Below are 26,853 nucleotides of genomic sequence, written 5' to 3'. Positions count from 1 at the left end.
AGCACGATCTCCCCATTTTCCATCAGCATGGTCACTCCACTCCAAACTCAATGGACAACGAGAAACAAAGGACATCCAACCGCGCAGTGGAATGAGAATGAGGAGAATTTAGTGCAACATGTTTCAAAGCCCTATCTCCTCTCTGTGGCATCTACACACCTGCAGATTAATGAGCTTTCTACCACAGCCTGTTTCTCCATACTCACCATTCACTCCTCATACACTCACAGTGACAGACCACGATGACACGGCCACCCCCAGACACCACATCTTTACAGCCACTACTTTGTAATTGACTTGTCTGCTCAAGTGTAGTCAATGAATATGCATGGCTCATATGTATTCCAATGTTGTTAGATAGATAGGACCAATGACAGTGTGTACTCCGAGTGACAGCTGTAGGAGGAAGTGAGGCATGAAAAGGCTGGGCACGTAGTGGTAAACTGCACAAATTGATTTGCCGTGAAGTTCGACATACGCTTGTTACAGCAACAAGGGCGGACTGCTGTCAGTGGGAAGGTACCAGCATGGGCTTTTAGACTCGTTTAGATGTTCCTAGGTGTTAATAAGTCTACTTACATTCTTACAGTTTGTTTATTTAATTTTGGATGACAGGGAATGTAATTACTTAACTAGTCTTCTTACATCGTTGTTGTGCTGTAATAGCCACTGTTATTAAACCCTACTGGCAAACTGTCTGTGGTAAGGCTTAGCTACCACATTTAACTTTGACTTTCATTTTTATTAAGTGGATTTTACAGCTTATTTTAAGTGGAGTTGTCTTCCCCACTTGTGGCACAGGCGTTAGAAAATGTAGGCCATGATGCAAGAATATTGAAAGACTTTCTCGAAAAGAAACGGCTGGTTGACAGCTCTGATGACCAGTTTCTGTCAGGACTGTGTCAAATAAATCTATACTGAAGAGGAAGTCAGTCAGTGAGGAAGAATAGTGGATAGAACTGGAGAAGCACAACGCTAGCCTGATTCTATGATGCTATTTAAAAAAAATATTAGAAATACTTAACCCACTGATTGCAATAGATGTTTCTACATTCTAGGCTTTTAGACAGATCTCATCTTAGATTGATGTTGGCAGAATGTTTTGATTAGTTTGTTACATAGTTATCTGACCTCTCTTTCTGGTTTCAAACGGTGTAACTTTGTCACTGTGCAAAATGATGCTAACATTAGTAGCTTGAGTGTTTAGTTTAACGAGGACGCTCACTTTATTTCTCTTTAAAACAGAAAACCTTATGTTGATTTATTGGCACACTAATCTGCAGCAGATAAACTGTTATTGAGCCCTCTACACTCATAGGTGGGCGATAAGACTGAGAACAGGAGCTGTAATAGCGCACGAGATAGTGAGCTTTTGAACTGTGTGAGTGCATTTGTGTTCTAATAGAAGAATAGAAAAGAAGAACATGTTGGAATCAGTCTCTTGGGTGGGTCTATATGAGTAGAGCAGTCTGAGCTGAAGGACACACCTTCATTTCTGTAGGGTGTTTATGAGATTTTTTCATTTGAGGAACTTTGAAGGCTGTTGTTTTTGCAGTCTGCACACTACATACTTGCAGAAACCCAACAATTGAGTGCAAAGTTTCTTTTCCTTATCACCATGGCAGCAGGATCGAGATTATTCATGACAGCGTCCGAGCAAGAGCCAAAAATATATTCACCTCAAATTATTGTATAATAGTTTCACCAGAGCCTATTTGCCATTTTCTGATCCTAAAATATAGATGAACATTTCGTTTTTCTTTCATTTAGACAACTTATCATAAAACTGCTTTGTTAATAACTGTTTCTGACAGACCAAATAAATAAATAGAACAGATAAAATTACCTCATCCTTTGCTTTTAAAGTATGTCAGAAATAGCGACGAGAGGCGGAGAGAGGCTGTCATTCACCCCTCAGGGGAAGTGCTCCACTTTAAGAGCATATTATTGTATTATAAGTGCCTCAAAAATAAAGCAGCCAGGCAATGAAGTCGGTGTGAGAGGTTATAGAAAGTTAATGATGACAAATAGACATTGTACTGGTCTTAAGTTAGCTTCAATAAATACAGATTATTCTTTTTTATTTTTATAAGGAAAGCACATTTTGTGTAGATCTAGATCACAGAGAGATTCTATACTTCAAACGTCATGAGAAATATTAGAGATATTAACTCAAAGTCCAGGTCTGGGCACAGAATTGATCAGACCCCTGTTTTGTCTACTCCCTCTCAATGATTTTTATATACGCTCTTCTTTCTTACGTGTCAAATATGTGGTGATATTTTGTACAGATTTGTTCATTATTACACACTTGTGCACAGCACTGAATCTTGCTTTAATGATTATGATAAAGTTGTCAGATTGGCCACATGTGTTATACCCAGCTGTAAGTGGTTGCTAACAGCCTCTGCCCTAAAGGGACACCTGTAGAAGTTGGACTGAAATGAATTAGCCCACTAGCACCTAGCAGCTACAAGAGCTGAATAGAGGGGTAGAGATGCCAAGTTGAGAGCTCCAGAGGGTGTGTGAGAGAAAAATCTTGGAGTCGGAAGTGCGTAATGAAGTATGGAAGGCAGTGTGGGAAATGGCTGCACAGGAAGCATGAAATGAAAGAGAAAAAGACTGTAAAAACGAGAGGAGTATCTATTAATACCAGTGCTCAGTCTCTTCTGCATTGGCTGTCATGTTAAAAACCCCTCCATATCTCTGGCCTTCTGCGCATCGACAGAAATAAACTGGTAGCACTGTGGCAGCTTGCTTGGCTTCTTATTCCCTTGGCCAGTGCACCCACCACCCTTTCCTCGCTCTCCTCCTACACAAAATACATACACACAATATAGAGCCAATGAACGTCCCGCACCCATGCTGCGTGTCACGTACACTGTCAGAAGTGAAGGTTGGTCGAGCGATGGGAGATGTTGTGACACCTTACCTCATTACATTTTCCCCTAGCTGTTCTGAATGTTGCAGCAGCCCCTGTCAACCAAAGCAAAGACCAGTCTAAGACATATTGGAGCACTAACGCACATTGCCATTTTCTCACAAATTAACATCATCCACTTGCTGTTTTATTTATTTTTTTTGTCATGCTGTGATTTTTGGGGGAGGAAAATAAAAGGTTTTGTGAGAATCAGCAAAAACCTTTGGAAAACTGGATGTGTGCCTTCATGATAGCTTTCGGTGCATCATCCAGGCTTTAGAATGTAATTGCATTTGGGGTTTGAAGATCCCAAAACTTCTTCACAGCCAGGAAGGGAAGTATGTTTTATCACAGCAAAATTCAAGCGTTTGCCTCCAGATGTTGTCTGTTCTTCAGGTTGGATCAGAGCTGCAGAGAGTTCTCAGGAGACTTGTGCAACTCTCAGCTCCACAGCAGATACAGAAGTCAGATTTTATATCTCTGTGTGGTTCTCTGTGTAATCCCTTAGTCGTCCAGCTCTGATCCATAGCAAAAAAAATAATAAAATCGGTCAACTGTGTGGTTCTGTTAAACACAGTCAGAGGTTGGGGCCACCATACTTCTTCAACTGATGAGCATCTACATAATTTAACTAATGTATATCACAACCACACACTTACAGACATTATTAGTTCTACACCTATTGAGTTTGAACTTTTTGTTGCAGGGATTTTCAATGTAAAACTTTCATTAAAATTGTCAGTATTAATGTAACATTACGATATCTGAACTATACAATTGTCACAGTATTTCCTATAGGTGCTGTGAATACTATAGCGCCACAAATGATGTGAATAATTTTATTTCATATTTTTGTAGGGTATAGATTTTGCATATGTCACCTTTAATTGGTCTTTTTTCCCAGTTACTTTTAATACAATAGGCAACACAATGGCCCTCATTTCCTCTTCAGATAAACAGCATTTTACTGTATTTCGCACCTTCATGCTGTAAATCCCAGGGGTGAGGCCAGTGTTATGAGGCCAGTGTGATTTTATGATGCCTATGTAGAGTCCAGGTTGTTTTTATCTAAGGGGGAGAAATTTAGACTAGGGGGCATTAAGATAACACTATGTTATCTTAATGTATTTGAAAGAAAGAAATACTTTTATAATATTTGTGTTGACTTGCCACAAACAGAAACACCAATTGATGTATAGATTTGGCAAAACGGACAAAAAACTATAAAAAAAACAAAAACAAAAACACAGACAACCAAATGTATTCCTTTCTAAATCTGCAGATCTAAAACTTTTTCCCATGACTGTCCTTTAAGTGGGTTTTACTTGCCAGTAGGGTAGAGGAAAAAGCTGACGTTGCTTCATCTCAACTTTTAAGCACTTTTTAAACCCACCCATCAACTTGAGTGTCTTTATAGAAAATAATAGCTCAGATATGACACTAATATCGATCTTTCTCCGTAACTTTTGTCCTAAAAGTCAATAAGCACATTTCCTGAAATGTCAAACCTTTCCCTTTGGATGCAGGGACCATTATTGACTGTGAAACTGCTGCTGTGAAATCGCTGTGCCATAAGATCCATTTACTTTCTGTACTTTTGGACCATTATTATAAGCCTGTGTGTCATCATCAAAAGCACCACATAAGCTTTAGGTATACTTAGAATTCTGCTGTTCTGACAGTTTTTACCGTTATCACAAGGAGTTATATATGTTTGACAAAATGAACATATTTGGCCATGCTTTTTGAGAATGCTGTTGCTTTAAGATAAAAAGTGCTAAAGACAGACATTTGTAGTTTTGAGCTCAACTCATCTGAGTGGCTGTAACACCTAGAGTTGTTTTTCCATTATAGTAAAGCAGACTCATCAGAATGTAAAGCAGTTAGCAGTAAGATTCTGTACAATGCTCATCCCACAAGCCTCCGTCATCCATTCTTCTACACAACAATTCTCCATAAATATACAAAAGCATGATACAAAACTGTGCACAGCAACTTGACAAACCTGATACTTTGTGCAGTAGTTTCATTAGTGGGATGCACACTGATTATGTTGTGATAGTGCTCTAAAGAGGGAGCAAATCAAGGGGAGACTCAAAGCATTATAAACAAAAGTGAAACTTATAAAATATGTTAATATGTTGTTTTCAGTGAATGTAGCATTTTCAGAACAATAAAAGATAACATGGTGATCTAAATATGTTATATGTTAGCAGTTAAGATCCCATAGAAGTAAAACACCTTTTAGTTTCTTCCCCAGTTTTAGTCTGTATTTTTTATTCAATACAATTTAATTTCATGGTCCCTTACTTAGACATGGTTTACACTCACTTTTTCTATGATTTATTCCAGTCAGATCTGTCTTGTTTTGAGTGAATGAAGGCATGTTCACTCTTGCCCACATCCCAACAAAATTCTGACTAAACCTGGACTGGACCATGACTGTGTTTTCTGTTTATTTTGTCTGAAGGATCATTAACTACCATATTTTCCAGATGATAAGTCACTCCGCAGTATAAGTTGCATCAGCCAAAAAATGCATAATAATGAAGAAAAAAACATATGGACTATAAGTCCCATTTTCTGGGGAAATTTACTTTACAGAATCCGAGACCAAGAACAGACATTTTATCTTTAAAAGCAAGTTATAACAATAACAATAAAATGAAGAACAACAAGCTGAATAGCAGTACAGCACGGCAACGTATTTTTGTTCAGTTTTTTTCATGTGTCTTTTAAATTACTGGAATGTTGAAATTTAAAATTTTCAATGGTACAGGAGTAGTAGATACTGTTTCACAAGCCTAGAGTGCCGTCACCTGGTTGTCAGTGTGACAGTAATGAAGATGTGAAATTATACATTTTAATAATTCACATATAAGCCGCATCGGACAAACTATAAAAAAGTGCAACTTATATTTTTGGAAAGCCAAAAATGTGGAAATTAACTTATCAGAATCATAGTTTATATAGGCCTGCTTCAATTTTTTCGGTGAAGTTAGATAAATAGAGTTTGCTTCACCAGTGTGTTCAAAATGTTTTATGTTTTAAACTAATGAGTTTGCTTCTCAGACTTATTGAATGCATTCATTTAGTTTGTTTTATTTTTTATCATCTTACAAAAAAGCTTTGAGATTAATTTCGTCCATGTCACTCTGGCTTTGGGCTTTGGAACTTTGTAGATCTTTTATATGAACCATAAGCTCTGCACTCCACAAATCAAAAAGAAAATCGAAAACAGTTTAATGGGAGCCCTTAGCAAATTCTACAGGCTGTAGCTTCATTTTTGTTGCTTTAGGGATAAACATGTCATACAGGAGTAGATCTAGACTCTTTCATTTATGTGTCTCCTCCTCTGCCCATCTCTGTTCGTGCATGCCATAAAATTGAGCATTTTCTTCATTGTTTTTGTCTAACCAACACGACATTCACTACCCGAGGCAATTGGCAGATAGTTTGTCATGACGGATAAATATGAATGAATTTTAATTAGCTTGTTATGAATAAACATACATTTGATCCACCCTAAAAATTCACAACATGCTCATTAACCATCAAGCATAACATTATGAACACTGAATAACAGAGATTCTGGATATCACAAAATTTGTTTTGAGGTATCTCTGTAATCCCTCAGTCGTCCAGGTATGTCCACAGCAAAAGAAAAATTCAAATCTGTGAACTAGAAGGATCTCTTCAAATAGATACAAGGCAGTGTCCACCAGTAATCTGACCTGAACTGAAGAAGCGGCTTGGATGAGCAGAGAAACATCTTCACTCCTACAACTCTTTGTTCAGTTGATTCAGATTTGAATTTTTCTTTTACTAACTAGTTTTAAGGTAGCCATGTTTTTGCTTAAAAATGAAACAATGAAACATTCTCAATTTATGGGTTCAGCTTTTTTCTCAGATGCACTTTTCACCATTCAAAAGAATACCGTAGATAGTCTGTTAATTCTTAGTCTGTAATTTGTTAATTGCAGTCTTACTTTTTATCATTCTGAAATGCTTAGATCAAGGGTGTCTTTTCTCATTAAGGGCCACATATAAAAACACAGAAAAAGCTGAGGGCCGATTGAGGGCCATAGACTGGTCACCAATACAGTGAATACTTGAAATCTGTGTGTTTATTACAAGTTAGACTGAATCACTAGATCTTTATTCATGCTTACATCCTCAATGGGACTATATTAATATTTGAGATGGCAGTAAGTAGATTTTCAGAAATATATATATAGGTACTTGTACACGTCTGTGGACGACACCCACCTCTACGAAGTGGACTTCAACCTGGAGGTTCTGCTCTGTCCCACACCATCAGGGGATGATCAAGAGCCAGAGGAGACCCAACTGGAGTCTCCTACCATCCAGGACTCCTCAAACTCAGAGGAAAGAGGTCCTGCACAGGTACCACTGGGGGAGGTACCCCTGGACAAGGTACCCTTGGATGAGGTACCCTTGAATGAGAGCACTCTGGTCAGGGCTCTCCGCCAAGAGTTGGAGCGAACGAGGGCCGAGCTTGCCAATCAGGTCCAAATGAGTCAATCACTGGAATGTAGGCTCAAGAATCAGGAGAGGATTGACCAAGAGAAAGACTTGGAGATCCAAAATCTCACTGATGCCCTCCAAAAGAAGGATGAAGAACTGCAACAAGAGAGGCCCTTCGGCAGAGAAGAAACAAGCATCTGAAGTCACTGCAGGAGATGATGGGGGTGAAAAAGGAGCTTCACAAGATCAAAAAGGTCACAGCAAACACAAACGTGGCAGACTTGGAGTTTCAAAAAGTCACTGCTTTGCTCCAAGAGAAAGAGAAGGAGATAGTCTCCCACATCTGTGCCCACAAACAGCTGAGAACCCTGTACATCTACGCAGGACAGGAAAACATGCAGCTTAAACAGGAGCTTCGCCACACCAAAACCTGACCTGGAGCTGGAGTTGTATAAGGTCAAAGACAAGCTCCAGAAGAAAGAGAAAGAGCTGAATAGCGTCACCAGTGTACATAACAATATCAGACAGCATTTTCACAGTGCACTGAGGGACAAAGTGCAGCTCACACAAGAACTGGCCTTTACCAAAAGAAACATGGAAGTGATGAACAGCCTACTTAAAGAACAGGACACTGCAATCGCTGCCCTGAAACAACAAGACTGGACTGATCCAGAGGCCTCCAGCCGTAAAGGGACGGTTGAGAGCATGAGCAGCAAAACCAGGGCCGACGAGCAGAGGGATGACAAAACACCACCAATGATGGACATCAACACAAGCATCAACAATGGTGAAGATGCTACAAACAGAAAAAGACGAGAAAGTGCATCTTCAAAGCTGCAGTCGTCCGAGAAAGAGGTGTGCTCACCTAAAATGGAGACGACGAAAGTCAAGTCTGCTCTTGAACACTGCATTAAGAAAAATAAAACTCAATAAAATTATTTTAAATATTCATTATTTGTGTTTTATTGTTTTACAGTCTAAACCTGACTTACATGCAGCTGTACAACTGGTCACTATTATGAAGGATATTGGTGAAACCTGAAGTAAAAATTCAAAAAATATACAAGGAAAAGTATTAAAGTACCTGTTTAAAAGTGTATTTAAAGAGTAAAAAGTAAAAGTGTTTAGCTGTTTTAGGATTTTGAGTTCAACTGAAGGCCGGAGGGCCAATAAAAATTGGTCTGAGGGCCGCATTTGGCCATAGTTTGGACACCCCTGGCTTAGATAGACAAAATTCAGCATTTTAGTTCCCAGGTGCTGAACTGTGGTTGCCCACTGCTCTGAACAGGTTGTTTATTTACTTATTTGATTGGGACAGTACATGTTTGTTCCAGTGTCATTGAAGGATGGGTCAAATGCAGAGGACAAATTACAGTTGCTTGAGTTATTTACATGAAATAACATGGTCCATTGAGTCGGCATGCTGTTTGGATGTGCAGTGCCAAAAAATTATCCATCTTTGTAGAAGGCCATTGAAATGTCAGTGCCCCTCAGCGTGCTCAAGGAAGTCAATCATCTGAGGTCTTGCACAATGAAAGATGACAAACACAAAACCCCTTTGAGCCCAAACCTTTGTGTCAGAAACATTACCATTTCAAAGCCTCTCTTTTTTCACCACGTCATGTCAATTTATTTTTACATAATGTCGACTGTGGTTCGGAGGCAATTAGGACAGTGTAAAATGGCCGACCAGACTTATCACTGCTGTCACACAATGAGGGGGCTGGAAAGACATGGTGACTCAGGATGGGTGTCAGTGGTCTCAATGTGACTGCAAGAATAGTGCCAAGCAGGTGTATGGAGAGCCTGGTTTAGTCTTTCTATATACACTGTTGGTCTGTCTACACCTTGTGTAGCCTTGCTTAGGTGAAGTCATTTTATCCATAAAAGAAAATTACCAGACCTGTTTTAATGTCACAGATTGATTGCAGTGTTACATTTGTTAGTCCTTAATCTGGAATAGAACTACTTCCATTGTAATCTACCTTTATTTTACGTAAATAAAGATAGGGTTGGATAAGTACTACTCTAAGCCTAGTATGCTGGAGTCCTGGACTAGGTAGATTTTGGAGGTTAAGTAGTTCTTCTTCTGGTTTAGTTTTTCTAAGCCTGGTTCAGTTGCTCTGTATGCCAAGGATTAGTTCTCATACTCTTGGTTTAGTTCTTCAAAACCTGGTTAAGTTCTTTGAAGTTCCTCCAGAAGCCTAGTTTAGTCCTTCAAAGCATGATTTAGCTCTTTTAATCCTTTTGGTTCTAGTATAAAGCAGATCTTTTTGGTCTGGTGTACATGTTTGCTTCTAAGTCATTTATTGTACTAATCAGTTCAATTGTAATGCTGAATGGCTCAGTTATAATGGATCTTAATTAGTGGGCCTGGTTAACAATGGTTTCAATCAATTCTTGTAAAAAGGACTATAATTCTGTGCCTTGTCTTTGTTATAGTTGAGTTAGAAGCCTGTTATCAGCAGGTATCTCTCCTGCTCTAGTCTTACTGTGTCTGCATCACTCATACCCCCGTGCCCTCTGCCCAGCCCTGTCAGTGCTGCAGACTCTGGGTGGCATTTACCAGTTCAAAGGTTGTCTGTGTAATTGATCGCACTGCTGTTTGATCTGTGCATCTGGCATTTAGTCTACACACGGAGATCCAGGTTTTCTACGCCTCCCACCAGCCTTCATCTGGTGTAAGCATATTTACCAGGAGTAATGAGAAAACCTTTACACCATCTTTGTCAGCGAACATGTTTTTGGTCATGACAACACTGTACTTTGAATGCACGTCCGTTTAATTATTTACAATTATGTCCCCCCTCTTCACTGCTTTATTCGTTGTGTCCTGGTTTGCTCATTAAATCCTGTTTCTAAGCCTGTCTCTCTCCTTCATTGTCTACCGCCCTTCAACTTCCTACTTAATAAAGCTCTTTTTGTTAAGACTTTTCTCAATTTGCCAACGCAATTACTCCTGAGACATCCTCCTCACCTTCAAGCAATAAATTTCTTTCTTCTTCTCTTTAAAACTGTCTGAATGTAACTGCTGTGTAGTTGTTGTGGAGCATTGACAGGAAAATTGCAGTAGCTGTGCTGGGATGAATAGGTATTTGGAGTAGTTATGGTGTTCTTAATGGACAGGGTGAGTTTTTACTAGCTCTCAGAGTCTCATATCTTAAAGTATACATTGTGATTACTCAATCTCTTAAGTTGATGCTATTTTTATGACAAAGCACAGACATACCAAGTAAAAATATCTGCAGCTTGCCTGGGATGACATTTTGTACTGTTTGATGCTAGAAGTGATTATTTCTCTGTGCGAAGTTGGATGGGACATTTGATAAACAACCATTTATTTGTTATCAGTTGGCAGTTAAAAGGTACGTTTTAAATGGGATGCAGACGGCATCAGAAAGCTGTTATGTTTTACTGAGAGGCAGGTGTTTTCACTCTCAACTCATGGTTATCAACAACTTTAACACCAATGTATTTACCTATAATAACAAAAGGATCTTTTTTTAGGTAAAGCATTATGTGCACATTACCATGGCAGTGTTATTGCTTTGGCTGGCACTTAGTATATTTATCTTGCATGAATTAAATGACAGGGTTTTTTATTGCTTGAAAATACCTTTAAAACATTACTTTAAGTGGGGTTGCCTCTCCACCGATCTGACATGCAACTTTGATTGGTTGCACCATCTCCATGGAGATATATGTTCATCGTCATGGGGACAAGCCACTGTTGGATCCTCCATTTGAAAAGTCACATATAAATGGTAAATGGTCACATTTCTATATAGCGATTTTTCACCTTCAAAGCACTTTTACATCAAGGAACCACTCACCTATTCACACAGATTGAGACACCAGTGTACATAGACACTGAGGGCGAGGTGGGTTAGGTGTCACACCACCAACCTGTGGGTCAGTGGACAAGCGCTCTACCAACTGAGCTACTGTTGCCCATTTAGTGTGCCTTTAAAAAAAATACATTACGATTTTTCCAACAAAACATATAAATATGAGTGAAATCACAAAGTAGGTTTGACACTGACGTGGTTAATAGTGCATATCTTTTTGTGTCATAGAATGGGAATGAGCCTCTTCTTTATAGCTGGTGGACCACTAGCCATAATTTACAATGGATCTATTCTAACAAATGCCAGAGCTTTTGGCCGCAAAATTGATTTGTCTCTCCAAGCCTCTATTACCCTGAGTGTGGACTCTGCTGGACTGTTCTTGGCTGAACTCAATGCATTAAGAGCTGTGAAATGGCTGATCACAGGAAGAGCAGTTTGGTTTGTCTGTACCACTCTGACTGTGACAGGAATTAAAAGTATAAATCCAACTCTTAAAACTGGACAAGAGTGGTGTGGGACTAAGAATGGTAAAGCGAGGAGTCGCGGGTGATGAAATTCACGTTTGACAGGGCATCCGGAATATCTTTTGATGCATTGGGCTGGCAAATAACCCCAAAAGGCAGATTGGGAGAGGTTGACCCAGAGCCTGGTGCGGTTGTCCCATTTGTGTTTGCTGTCTGGTTCCCTCTCCGCATCTCTCTATCACTTCCTCTGTCCCTCCTCTATTATTCATGCAGCGCTTTTCGGCTCATGCCTCGAGCGGGCAGCACATATTCAGTCAGCTGACAACGCCCCCGCTGTGCCTGGACATTCTTCCTCAGTCCACCCACCAATGAATCTTTCTTTGTCCTCGTAAGTCTCAATGCTCAGCAGATATATCCATCAGTCAATCCTGACCTGCCCAATCTGTGATACTCAAAGAGCCATGAAACATATTCTCTGACTAAACTATCCAATTGTGCGTGAGGCAAGAGGAGTTAGGCTAAGTGCTTCCATAATTACAAAGGAACTAGTGGATTCCACATTTAGTCTCGACTAGAGTGACAGCGTCCAGCCTGCTGTGACTAGAGCACTTTTATTTGCTGTACCAGTTGGCATGGAGTGGACCAGACTGATATGTGATGATATTTTCATGTTGTATTATAAAAATTGAGTGAAACGTTTGGACATGTTTGGTTCTTCATCTTTCCCATAGACTCAAGAGTTTCAAAAGTTTGACAGAGCCCACAGGGTAAAGAAACATATACAAAACTTTTCAAAATGTTAGAATCATAAATATATTTTTTTCCCATCTTATATAAATACTGCATAAAGTGAATGTTTTTTTTTGGGCAATATTTTGTTTAATGTTGTAATCTGAATCTGAAATTTGCATCATGGTTGTAAGTTTATATATCTGTATTTTTGTATTGGTAGATATATAATACGATAAAAAATAAATGAGTAAAGATATTCCAGTACATATTCCTATAGAGCCCCCCACTCTGAGGCAAGTTATACTTTTCTTTGGTCTACTGACTGTCTACTGTTTGCCAGCTCAAAAAGTTTGCCTCATCGAGTGCTCAAAATCCTTGGGAAACTCTCCGGTCTGGTTGTCCTGTATAGATTGCAGTCATGTTCTTCATGTATTTGCACGCTCATTAGCTCAGATTTGAGTGAGGCAAGAGGGATCAGGGGTCAGTTGGCTACAGTCCTTCAGTGTCTGTATTAAAAGTCTAATGACGGATCAGGTCTGTGTACCTGCTGCAGCGCTTCTGGACCCTTTGGCCTTGTGCTCCTGCCTCTAATGAGAACAGATGTGAGGTGTATTACACTGGGCTCTCTCAGTTTGTTTCTTGGACTTTTGCAGAACCAACCGACTCTGGCTCTATGGAGGGACTGAGACTCCACTTTCCACATTTCAGTTCTCAATGCAGGTTGAAAAGTGCTATAATGTGGTAACTTAACTGAGAGCATGTTTGGTTACATCACTGTATTTCTTTAGTTTGTTGCTGTGTTACTGGAGCAGCAGTGACATTATGGTCAAGTTCAAAGCAACTTGTATCTTTTGCTGCGCAAGTATGACACTTCTCCCATGTTGAAGTTGGTGGTAGTTGGTTGGACCACAGGTGAAAGGTGTAGAATGGCAGCCTTGCTTCTGTGAGTCTATCCCAGGGCAGTTTTGGCTACAGAAGTAGCTTACCAAAGTCACAAAATGTAGAATGAATGACTAGAGTGTAGTGCTTTGAGAGGCTTGTCAAGCTTGTAAAGCACAAATGTAAGGCATTATTATAATATATAATAATTTGCTTTTGCTGTTGTAGTTTTACATTTGTAGTTTTGGGATTATGTGTTACTATGTAAATGTCAGTCAGGTAAGGGACCATCGTAACACAGAATGTAGGTCAAAATGAACAAGGCTGGCTGCCATATAGACAGATGGCTACACAGCTACGGGCTTTGTTGTACATTTTCAGAAAATTGTGAATAAATAAAACCGAAATGAAAGTCTCAGCAAAGATGGAATCTGAACTATGCATTATACCATGGCACGATGATGGCTTGCTTAATAATACATAATTTACTTATTGGGTTGTCTCACTTAAACATAATTCCTCACTTTGACTTTTGCATTTAATTTGCCTGATGCACCTTTGACTTTGCATTCTGATGCTCTAAACTCCTGTGCCCCTGCCCTGCCCTCAGTAATCTCACCTCAAGCCTCCTGTCCGCTCCTCACTCCCTGCTTCGTGTCACCTCTCCTGCCTTTCCCCTTGAACTCTTTTGTCACTGGTGCTACCTCATTCCAGTGTTTTTAGGTAACCCTCTTCTTTTCTCCTCTCTATACCACTTTGCTGACCCCTTGCCAGGTCTCCAGGGACCAGCTCCACTTTTTTGTATAGGGAAAGTAGAGGATTGTGGGATACCATCTGCGATTTTAATGATTTTGCCCCCCAGACCAGATTACATGGAGATTTGTTGTTTTTGACAGAATTAAACTCTCACATTAACCAACATCTGTGCCCATAGTGTGACAATGACGGGAAATGTTTCTCCAAAAGTCAAAGAATTGCACTTAAAGGGTTGTTAGTACGTCTGTCTTTTAGCAGTGAGGATCTGAGTTTGGTGGAGCAGCCAACTATCTATCTTGTCTTACTCAATCTGTAAATTAAATGCCTCATAGACAATAATTCATTATCAGTCATATGAGGGTCCATGGTCCCATTACCGGAAAAGCTCCAGCCATTTACAGTTGAAATAGGCAGAAAAAGATGAATGCTTGGAAACTTTGCGTTATTGTTTTTTTTATCTACTTTTTTCAATGCAATTTAGAAACACCCCATAGCTCCCGAATTTGACAGCAGACCCTGAAAACATATTACAATTAGCATCATACGCTCCAGTGCATCCCAAACCACTCACATTTGAAGTTCAATCAATTCAATTTAATTATAAGTTTCTAAAAAACTTCTCTAATCGCTCTGAAAGTTTGAACTCCAGGGCTTTATTCACTAACAAGCTGATGGCAGGTACAATATTGCCTTAGGTAGATTTTTAATAAAGGGTATGAACAAAGAAAGTTTTCCAAAGTACAAAACGAGCACAAATCTGCCAGTACACATTTCATTCATTCCCCAGATGTGGACTCAAACCCTTCCTTTTTTTTTCTACAAAAACATATAAGCTGAAAAATTATATGTTATTAATTAAAAAGAAAATCATTACATTATATTACATTTTTCCCAGTGTAAAACATTTTCCATTAAAGCCAAGACTACATTCATATATTTTGAAAAAGTTTTGCTGTTCATAATTTGCCGTTTCTTCCATCTCTCCTTTAGACATCGATGACTGCCAGTCCAATCCATGCCAGAATGGTGGAACGTGCATCGACGAGATCAACTCCTTTGTGTGCCTTTGTCTGCCCAGCTACAGCGGCGCCACCTGCGAGAAAGGTAACACTATAGGGGCCTTAAAAGCAGGCTATTCAGGCAAAGAAAAGAACTTGTGAAGGAAAATGGCTCGTGGAAAGAGCAATCGACAGAAGGAGAGGGATGAGACACGCTGGGGTGACAGTGCAGGGCCAGGTGAAACGCGCGCTGCAGAAATAAAAGATGGTTACTCGGGGAATAGGATGATGCCATTGGAGCATGTGGTGAGGAGAAGTTAATAAGGACGTGTAAATGGAGAAGAGGGAAGGTGCTAGGAGATAGGAAGTGGGGATTTGAGAGCGTACAGAGAGAGGCGAAGACAAAAACTGAACAAGCTGGTTAAAAAGTGACCAAGACTAGAACAAGACTAAAATATGCAGGGTTATGGGCAGCTTGGACTAGGATAAACCTGGACAGTAGCGCTAAACAGGTCTAAACCTTTGTCTTAAAATTGACTTTCTGAAGCTTTCTACCACCTTATTGTTCTCCTAGCAAAGTGTTTTGTTTCAGTCATGCATGTTTTAGTCACCTCTGCTGCTATATCTACATGGGTTACCATTCGACCAGTTTTTGTAAAGAATAATTGGAGGATTTGTGCATGTGTGGTGTTTAAATGTTTTTAAGGTTGCTAAATACAACTCTGGCCAATGTGACTAATAATTGTTTAAAAGACGAGGATAAATTAGAATTATATCAGGGCTTGACACCTTGGAATAAAGCAGGATGAAACCGGAATAAAGCGGAACAGGACCAAGACTAGTAGCATTTTACCAGGACTAAACAAAGAGTCTGAAAAAGAGATAAAGCCAGTGAAGGTGGGGGGTGTCTGAGGGGGGCCCAGTGGAATTATGTATTAGGTTTATCTGCACACCTGCGTCCAGCTGCTCTCGTCTCATTACGGGGAGTCCCCAGTGAGCGCCGGGGGCAGAGGATAGGCCTGTTCACAAACTGCACCTTACAGGAAACATGGCCGCCATGTCAGAGGACCAAGAAGCAGCCAGCAGTGCACACAAATGTAGTTTAAATAGGACTCATTGTTTTTACACTTAAGCACCTTTCACTGCAGGTTTTAAATATGATTATTACAACAAACAAGCCCATTGAAGGACCTAATGTTTCATATCCCATTTCACTACTTCATTCATTTCACTACTTAAAAGGTGTTCTGGGATATATTAGGGTTCTTAAAAGAGAGATTTTTCCCTGTAATAAAGTCAAATGCGTTTCATCCTTGTAGAGATATATTGTGCAGCTCTAGGGTCAAAATGAGACAAAAATGTGCTTTCTGGATCTAAAATCATGGTGTTTATCCTCCATGAGCAAGGAAGTGCAGTGTTGTTGTATTACCATGATTGCAAACCTCCGCTCTGGCCTCTGAAAGTTGTGAAAAGTGCTTATAAACTCATCACAGTGAATAATTAGGATCTTAAAAGGGTGTTGGGAAACTGTAGAATAGGTTTTAACCACAGTGACCAGTGTAAAATGAGATGGTTCAGTTTTTCCCATTTTTATCCCTAAGACAGTAAAAGTACGTCATGTCAAAATTTTTTAGAAAGATATCCAACATTATGACTAACAGGGACCAGCCATCAGTTATCCCTCTAATATCCAACAGCCACTCCAGTCATCCTGAAGTTAATTGGGCATGCTTAATGTTTGAACTTCATAAAAAGCCCACCACATAATTTATGGCTATACAATACATGGACAGATGTCAAATGAGCCAAAATTATCTGCAAAAACCAAAAGACAATTAATAAAGCAGCATAAAGTAAAAAAAAAAATTTTGGACGTTGTTTTTATTATGTAAAATACAATACAAAGATCTCATCAAAATAGAAGCCAGGATGTTGTAGCCAGGAGTAGTAGTAGAGTAAATTATGCAAAGCGTACATGTCTTGAAATAAGAATTAGACTAGAGCTATTAAAATTTAAAGAATGAAAACAAGGAGATATTTAGGAGAAGAGGGCAATGCGATAAAGTGAAGGAGACTGGGAGGAGTATATCTGCAATGTGCTGATTTACAATAAACGCCTAAAGCTAAGAGATTTCTACAGCTCTATGTGAACTTTGACCTCTTCTCTCCAAAGAGTTGTGCTTTTAAATATTGTGACTCTCCTCTTGACTGTCTGAGTTTTATTACACTGCAGATTTGAGGATGTCAAGGACAAACTCACACTGTCAAATGGAAAGGAAGAGTAAATGCCATAAAACAGTGGTACTTTTGGCTACAGTTTTGGCAGAACTCAAGCTGACACAAGGGCATGTTTACACAAAACAAAATCCACTCTTTTCAGTGTGCTCAGGTGCGCTGGCTCAAACACAGACGCTTTGTAACTTTTTTAACATTGTCATATTTTGCTTTGTTTAGGCTGCATCAAATGTACACAGATTTGATTTTATGCTGGTGCCAGTCGAGCTTTCTGTGCCTAAATTTACAGAAATGTATTAGTCGGGTTTGTCAAGATGGGATTGTTTTATTTTTTGTCTCCTATATACTCCTCTGAGTGCTATCACAACGCAATTGTATAGTTGTAGTGTATTGTTTTGTATGATGCTTTTGTATATTTATGGAGAATTGCGTGACGTAGGCTTGTGGGCTGAATCTTGGACAGGATTGTACTGCTAACCATACCGTAGGAGGGTTTGAATAGTGCCCTCAACACAAATGAATGACATAGAAAACCTCTTCATGTTTTTGTTGAGGAAATACCATTATAACATGATAGAAAACACCAAAAGTTTGCATAATGTCCCATCTTTAAACTTATCTATCACCGTGAAGAGTGATAAAGGCTATACTGTGGAACATTTCAGGCAAGGCAATGACAAGCAGGTGGCCAACCCCCCACAATAAAAGTTACATGCTCCCCTTCAAAGTATGATCTGAGAGAGGCAGCTGGAGAGTGAAGACCTCCATCAAGGCATTGGTCCTCTCTCACTATGTTAAAGATATAGGTGCCCAGACCTGCACTTAGCCTGGGGTTTATTTTTTTTGTTTTTGCATCTGTGCTCCTTCTTTAGTTCTTAACCACATGGATAATCTTTTCTTACACCCTTCCTTTCCGCCTCATATATTTCACTGCTTATTGCACAAAGTAACAGTGTTTCTCTCATTGGATATGCACCAGAGCCGTTATGTCCCACTGCGTCGCTGCCTTCACAGCTGATTGGGACCAGCAGGTCTGATTGTGTAAATTTAAAGTCTCCTTTTTACTTGGAGCTCTTATCATGCTGTTATCAGTGACACAGCCAGACACATATGTGCCACTTCTGCCTCTGCTTAGTTTGATGTCCAAGGCATGTTATGTGGAATAAAATATGTTCAGGATATAAGGTCTACAATATCTAATGCAGACATTTCCCTTGATAATCGACATGACTTAATTTGATTCCTTTTAATCATGAAGTGCTATACCTACTTTAACAGACCAGCACCATTTCTGATAGAGACTAATGGTTTTTTTTTGTAAACTTGCTTAAGTCCTTGGAGTCAATGTTCACTCTGTTCCCAACAAAAGAATTCACAGTGTATATCTATGTACTACACCTGTCAGTGATGATTATGTCCTGTCTGGTGGTGAATCTAAATCAGCCAGCATTCAACTTTCTGCCTCATTTGACTTTTTCCGTTGTTCAGATGTGCATTTTGATCTAACAGCTGTAGTCCTGCAGATTTGGTCCAGCTCTGGCTCCTCCTGTTACCATGGTGATCCCATCTGAGAGTCAATAATATGAAGTTGACAGGGCTTAGTGAATATATTGAGAGAGATGACTCTTATAGTGCATTCAATAGATGTTTAGTCCGATTTGATATAAGGAAAGGGCTTTTGTCAGATTCATGCAATGATATGAGCTGGTGGTTGGTTTGAACTCTGCTCATGTGGTGCTCTGTGTTCTTGTTCTCCAAAAAAAATAATTATAATTATAATACTGCAGCTTTATTGCGGGCCTTGCCAATTAATGGCAGTATTCAAATGATTGATGGCCATTACAAAATTACAAGTACATAGAATTTTAGACTTAGCAAATTGCCAAGTGTTAACCAGTGGGTACAGTATTCACCTCAGTAAACACTTTTCAATTAATTCTCTATAGCTTCTCACACACAATTTTTTTTGTAGAAAACATGCATTAGTGTTATGTGTTTTCAATTCAATTCAGTTTGCAGAATCATTTAATTTAACCAAATTGAACTCAACTCCAAAGTGTATGTACTTCTAATGCAAAGTTATGACTTGGTTTGTTGGTAAGCATTCCTATTTTCCTGCCAAAAAAAAGCTAATTTGTCAGCATTTCTTGGTGTCGCTGGGAATTTCTGCTTTGATTGCTTTGCAGTTGCATTTGGGTTTTCCTTCTCATTAGGATCATTCCTCAAAGCCGGATAGACTTGGGTAAATAGAAAATAACAATCTTTCTCATTTGTTCCATTGTCAGCTTTATACTCCCAGCATTCGTTGCAGCACGTGTCCTGCAGTTTTCTGGCCCGCTGCCTCATCAGTGGAGCTGCAAACCAAATCCCCTTCCCAAAGCCTCTGAAGTGTGGACTGACAGAAAGCCGTTTTTATCTTTCATCATGCATTTTCTGCCTCTTGCGTGCATTTCTTTCCAGGGAGATAATGTGAGCCCGCTGGAGTTTGGATTTGTTCCTTTGCACTCCCCCCACCTTTGTTTCATGTCAGCATGGCGTTTTCGTCTTCGTCTGTGCTGTCACTTTTGCATCTTTTCTTGCATCTGCAGACTCCTCTCATCTGTGGAACACTGCAGGAGGTTTTGTCACGCGCTCTGACTTTGGGACTGTACGAGTTTGAGTCTGTCGCTACACCTGGTTGTTTTCTGTGGGGCTTGTTTGTGCAGATGTTTTCAGACACTACAAACTTCTTTTAACTAAATCAGACTTTGAATTATAACACTGAAATTGCATTCTGTAATAATGGATCCAAGCTACGAAACAAGGACTTTCATTTCTGGAATTACAAGCATCACAAACCTGAGCTGTCTGAGAAATAGGAGCATGGGGGCTGCTCAAAGTAGCTTGAGCGTGCCACAAAACATAGCAACAATCATGAGAATCACTGTATCGTAGTTAGTTCATGCTGCTTGTTATTTTGAGGCATACAGGCTGCCAACTGCTTTTAAGGAATAAACTTGAGTATTCCCATACTTGATGGTTGTAAATTGTTATTGTAGTCATAGCTGTCATAGGGTCTGATGGAAGTAAGGCTACTAATCTGCACCACCAGCCCCTCCAACCGTAGGCATGGTGGATAAAAAGTTGTACTGAAGGACACAACAGTATTAACTATAGTCCTGTCTCCCCACTGAGGCTTCTGTTATGTCCAGCAGTCTCCCATCCAAGTATTAACCAGGTCCAACTTTGCTTAGATTCCAAGGGCAGACGAGATCAGGCTTTGATAAAGTGGCATGAAATCAAATGTGGACTTTAACAACTTAATACTTTTAATATTATCACATGCCCTTGGACTTTATTGAATTGAATATTTTCCTGTTAAAATTATTGAGTGAAAATATTTAGTGGTCTGGATGTAATGTCCTCCAACAGAGTATTCACTGAACAGATCAGTAAAAAAAAAAAAAAAATTATCTACAAATATTGCAGATACACTTATTTTAACAGCAATAACATGTTTTCTGTTTCTCTACAAAACTGGGTATATGAAAAAATGTCTTTTCGTATCTCTCATGCTTTATTCATTTGAAATGTACAAATATATCCTCATTAGTCCCCGCATCTGTTTTGTGGCTGCTGTTTTGGCTTATGCAAAGAGCACCTATGATTCCCTCTCCAACATGTTTACACCAGTATATGGGCTCTACATCCGTCCACAGCCTTCATTGTCACCAATACAAGTCTTGTGTGAGACAAATTGTTCTGGGCAGTAGAACTGAGCCACTCTAGTCACACAAGCTCACCCGTGGCATGCTCATTTAGTTTGACAGGAAAACAAAAACTAAACATGAAAACCTAAAGAAAAGTAGAGCACAAATGAGGAAACAATGTGTGGATCTGGCGCAGCTATGAGGCCTTATGTGCATGGACATTGAAGACATGAGAGAAGTGGCACAGATTGGGCAGAGACAACAGGGGCTGGAGTGGTGAGGGCTGCACAGTGAGACTAATGAGGAGCAGAGCAGATGCTACTGTCAGTGCACACGCCGGATCAGTGTCGCTCACACTCCTACAGCTCGGTGTATACAAGCTCTACCAGAGAAACGCACTTCAACAGGGGGCAAAGCAAAATCACCAGATAAGATGTTTAAGATGAGAAAATTGACTGGTTATGTGGGTATAAGCATGCATAACACATTCCAACGTTAAAGCAGTGTACCAAATATCTGAGCCAGTTTTTGTCACTTTTGGAGCTATCGTCTGTGCTTGTTTGATTTGTGCAGTTTAAGAGAACAAAAGGCAAGATATTTCTCAAATCTTTATCATCTAGTAGTATTTGTAGTAATAGCAATATAGTAACCAATTCAAAGTAGTATTTATGGCCTACTTTTGACTGAACAAAAACAGCGAGATAAATATGTAGCTAATACAAACACACTTTAATTTATTCTAAGATAAATGCCCTTTACATCATCTATCTGGCTGTGTACATGTCCTTCAAGTTTAGTTGTTGGCCTTTTTGATACACTGGCTGCTGGCCTTTGTTTTACCCCTGTCTGTGCTCTCATCTGCAGAGACACCTCTGTGGGCTAATTACAGCCACAGACCAGCATCACTCAAGCACGATACGCTCTGCTGCTGTTTTACTGTAACATCCATTATTGCTAATTGTGAGAATCGCACTATTAACATGTCCCATTAATCAGCTCGGCACTCGTAAAAGCTATTAGCAGTTCTTCTGCCACTTCTGCTGATGTTTTCACCTTTTGTCAGTGACCATTGAAATAACCCCAACTGACAAAATAACCTGTTTAATATCTATAATGTTGTGTTGTACACTTGTTTAGAAATCTACATCAAATGATACTCTGATATAAATGAACAATTGCTTTTTTTTAAATAAACATTCAATGTGTCACAACTGTTTGACATTTTGTGTATTTTTTGTTTTTATTTATTCTTTTTGAATTATCTCGAGATGTGTTGTAATCATCTAAAAGCCCAAATAATGACCAGATAATATGATTTCCTTTGCCTTTATTATCCAGTTCTCATCAATGTTCTTTTGTCACTTTGCTCAGGACTCTAGTCTCTGGCCTCTTGCAAATGGCAGAGGCATCTGTCACCCTCCCTATTCAAATCAAGTGCATTTCATCATGTCGGGATCTAAAGGCGCAGAAATATCACTGGTGGATGTGGATAAATGACCCAATCAGTCAGCCGTGAGCACATGGCCTTTTATTTCCTAACTGCCTTTCACTAAGTCTGCGGGAATATTAATCGCTGCTACGTACCCCCTACTTCTGCCCCAGCATGACAGAGAGAGAGGGGAAGAAAGCAGACGTCTTGAGTAATGTCTAAATATTTGAAGAGGTTGATGTGATGTCAGGCTTGGAGACGTGGTGGCAGCGAGTGGGAAGAAAAATCAGCAGAGACTCACTGCGACTTCAGAAACACGCTGTTTGTTTTTCATCCTGACTTTTTGCCTCTTTGTTGTCGTGCCTCTGCCTCCCACTCCTGCACTTAGTGGCTGTTTTTTATACTTCTTATATGCAGCAATTTATCATAAATGTATAGAATCATAAGTGACAATCACATCTTAGCTGTGGCTCAAATTACTCACATGTGAATATGGATGTTTGCAAATCCCAAAATGTCATTTTTCATTTGTAGAAAATAAACAACAGTGTTTGGACCCCTCTTGGGTATTATATGCTTTATATCATCTAAAGAAGTGCATCTTTCAGGATAAATTGTGACTCAACCAAAGTTATTCTGATAAGGTCCCTGCAAAGCCCATACAGCACCAATACATCTTTTTATTTTTATTATTATTGCTATTACTTGTAATAATATAAGTAATATATGAATCTAAAATGTACTCTTGTAGCTGAGAAAAGTTTCACAACTTTTAGGAATTTTATTAAAATTTATTTTTTCCTTTGAAGACTGGTTCAAATTTTAATAAAAACAGAATTAGGCCTTGGCTGAGAACAGTCCGGGCCGGGATCCAAAGCAGCGGACCCCACAGCCAAAAGGTGTGTGTGTGTTTTATTTATGAAGTCACTGGAGTGTGGCTGTAGGTGACACCACCCAGACTCTGCTGTCCCTGTTCCCACAGATAACAAGCCCTCCTGCACCTCTGCACAGCACATGGCCCAAACTGGACTCCCTCCCAGAGCGAGCACAATGTGGAGCCCTGAATGCATGAGAGGCTGGTCTGATGAAGGGAAACAGTCACTTTGCATAAAAAGCTCAACATGAGATCTATGAAGTTTTTGATATAGACATTACATTTCATTTAATCTTGCCTCTGTGGTAAAAGCTGCAAATTGCTGACTTGACCTCCTTGGACGCCAGTGGATTTACAATATATTTCACAGCACAGCCCTCACACTTTTAAACAAACTGTGACATTAAAAACAGCATCAGATATTTTATTTCCACCTTCTTTTCAGGGTCTTGTCAAGCTTCAGGCTTTACTAGCATCCCACTGTGAGTGAGACATATAGCTTTAAGAAATGCTTCCTTAAAGAGGTTTTACATTTATTTCTTGTAGTTATGATTTTTAAACAAAATATCTTTTTCTATTTTATAACTGTTGTTATAGTTACCAGGGAAATGTTACTACATTTACTGTATTTCCTATTGAATTCTGACAAATCCATAAAGATATCTATTTGTTTTTTATACAGATGGATCAGTTTGGTCTCCACATGGTCCTCCAACGTGTCTCAAGCCAAACATGATAATTCAATCAGATTTGTTTTGTTTTTTTTAGTGACGCAGGTGAAATGCTGGAGCTCATTGGTCACCTGTCATTACAAACAAAATTAAATTTCTCTCACCTCACATTAACAGAATTTAGTGCTTCACTCATTGATTCTGCAGAATCTGTGATGTTTTTCAGCCCCCTGTGTTTTTGGTTTTTTTTTTGGGACACGGTCAGACCGTGTGTGTCCCTGGTTGGTTAATCCACCTGTCAATCACACCTATCTGAAATTGGGGAGATTCACCGGTGACCGGACTCACATCTTTGTAAAGTATTGAAAAAGTGTGTATTCTGGATCCCAGGCAAATAGAATTGTAGCTTTGAAGTTTTCTTAGCAGAATGCACGCTGATTGCATGCAGCTCAATGAAAAGGGCTTACAGGTGAACATTTACAAATATTGTATATTATAAATTGGAATAATCGCTTTTCTATTTGCTAGTGTTTACATATATATACATATATATATATATATATATATATATATATATATATATATATATATATATATATATATATATATATATATATATATATATATATATATATATATATATATATATATATATATATATATATATATATATATATATATATATATATATATATATATATATATAATAGTACAATTCAGCTCGTGAGTTTGTGTCCAAGTATCTATCTTGTGGTCAGTTTGTCTGGGTCTAATTTTACCACTGCAAGAAAAGTGTCTGTCCATTCTTTTCTGTTACAATTACAAATATTTTACATTGATAGATTTATTTTTATAGCCATACAAGTTTTTTAGTGTTTATGAGGTTTTAGTAAAAGAACACGAGTACCTTAAGATAGTATTTGAAGTGCCATCATTTTCCTATATTTAGATCTGTGGGAGTGTACAGAAAGTTCACTTGGTAATTTATGAAAATGCTGCCGATTAGCGTCATTCACTTGGCATTTGCCAGAGCAAAAAGCTTTAAGCATGCACCATTTATTCGGAAATATATGTAGATCCATGTTCTCTTTTGCAAGTCCTCTTTTCTGTGATTTGATGATGTAAGCTCTGATGGTTTAAATTACTTGGTTGTTTTTAGATGTTGCAGCATACATCAGCTATTTCTGAAATGCTAATTTAGAAAGATTTTTCATACGGCTAATGTGCTTTTTTTTATATTAGCTTAGCTTGACCTATTTTATTTTAAAAGTACCAAAACTATGTGACGTTTCTCTCACTCCCTAGTTAGGTAAGGATATGTTTAAAAAAAAAAAAAAATTATATATATATATATATATATATATATATATATATATATATATATATATATATATATATATATATATATATATATATATATATATATATATATATATATATATATATATATATATATATATATATATATATATATATATATATATATATGTCTGAGCTTAACTGTAGAACTGAACAACAAATGACCATGAACAACCATGAACAGAAGATTGAAATATTAACTGTTAAACCAATATAAAAAGTATGCTTCCAGTATTAGTAAAGTTACCAATAAATGTTGTCAGTTTTAGTGGAGCTGACTCCTCCTATTTCTAATTTTAAGTTGAGTCATTTATATTCATATAAAATGTTGGGTTATGCAGTAGCCTATACTTAAAAGCCTAAGAGACAGGTCTGGAAATAATACTGCTCTTTCTGTCCTTTCGGAGCTTGAATAGCCGCTGGATACTCTGTTTTGAATATCGCTCTGCATTTGTCAAACAGGCCATCAGATGAATAATGAATTTAAACTACTGCAGAGGGACACTAGACACCTTCACTCACCCATTCCGATATATTTGTACTGTTCCCCTTCTCGTTCTGTTTGAATGCACAGAGAGGAATGCTGTCTCCTGGGTATGACTGCGACATGTCACAACTGTATGTTTAGAGAATTGCTTTTCATATGCGCTGTATGGAGAGCGTGTACCCAGCATTTTATATTATGGAACCAATATTTTAAATTGTCAAGAGAGCATCAGGTATGGAGACAGTTGAATATAATAACATACAGCCTTCAGTTGTATATAGACAAGAATATGTGTGGGCAGAGAGATGAGCACTTCTAATGGAGTCTAGAAGGCTTTTTATTCACAGCATTCACAGCTATATTATGTTCACAAAAGTCTTACCAAAGAAACCAAGTTTATTATTTAAGTTTCACAGAAGGTCAAAGGGTGAAATATAAAAAAATGAAAATAGTTACATTAGAAGATGAGGACAAATGCATTTAATCCAGCTGAATGCAAATTTGAGAAATAATATACGGTATTTCAGAGTTGAGTTATTACTTTCAATATTTGAGATTTTAGGATTTCATCTTTTGGCTTTCTACTGGTATAGAAAAAAACATGCAAGTCTCAAATCAAATGTGTGGAGATCTGATATACATTGTAGTAGTTTTCAATGCAAAACAAAAAAGTACTATTTATATTCATAACATGTTATGAATTGCCTTGTATTGCGCTTTCACCTCAAATTAAAGGCACTGTGTCTGATTTTTACTGCCTTAAAAATATCATGTAAAGTTTTAGACGTTTTGCAGTGGTATCCCTCACTTTCTTAACATATTCCTAGCATCCCAATTATTTCCTTGCATTGAGTTTATAAGCACTTCACAACTTTCTGACACCAGAGGAAGGTTTTGCCATCACGGTAATGCCACAACTAGCATGCCAACGGTGCAATCTCTGGTTTATGGATAATAAAAGGCTTTTACTACAATATATCTGTAGTGGGACAAAATAAATGCTACTTATATAGGTATAACTGGG

The 26,853-nt window shown here is 38.5% G+C and overlaps 1 protein-coding gene across 1 annotated transcript in view; it reads left to right on the top strand.

Annotated features, from left to right (window-relative positions):
• ncanb (neurocan b) overlaps nt 1-26,853 on the top strand; it is a 97,174-nt gene that overhangs the window by 55,304 nt on the left and 15,017 nt on the right. The window contains exon 10 of the mRNA XM_055221353.1: nt 15,078-15,191. Coding sequence (XP_055077328.1) covers nt 15,078-15,191 — 114 coding nt within the window. The remainder of the gene's footprint in view (nt 1-15,077; nt 15,192-26,853) is intronic.

The sequence above is a fragment of the Periophthalmus magnuspinnatus genome, chromosome 4, assembly GCF_009829125.3.
Source record: "Periophthalmus magnuspinnatus isolate fPerMag1 chromosome 4, fPerMag1.2.pri, whole genome shotgun sequence".
Taxonomy (NCBI): Eukaryota; Metazoa; Chordata; class Actinopteri; order Gobiiformes; family Gobiidae; genus Periophthalmus; species Periophthalmus magnuspinnatus.
Note: the sequence above shows the minus strand (reverse complement) of the source record. Positions and strands in the feature narration are given on the sequence as shown.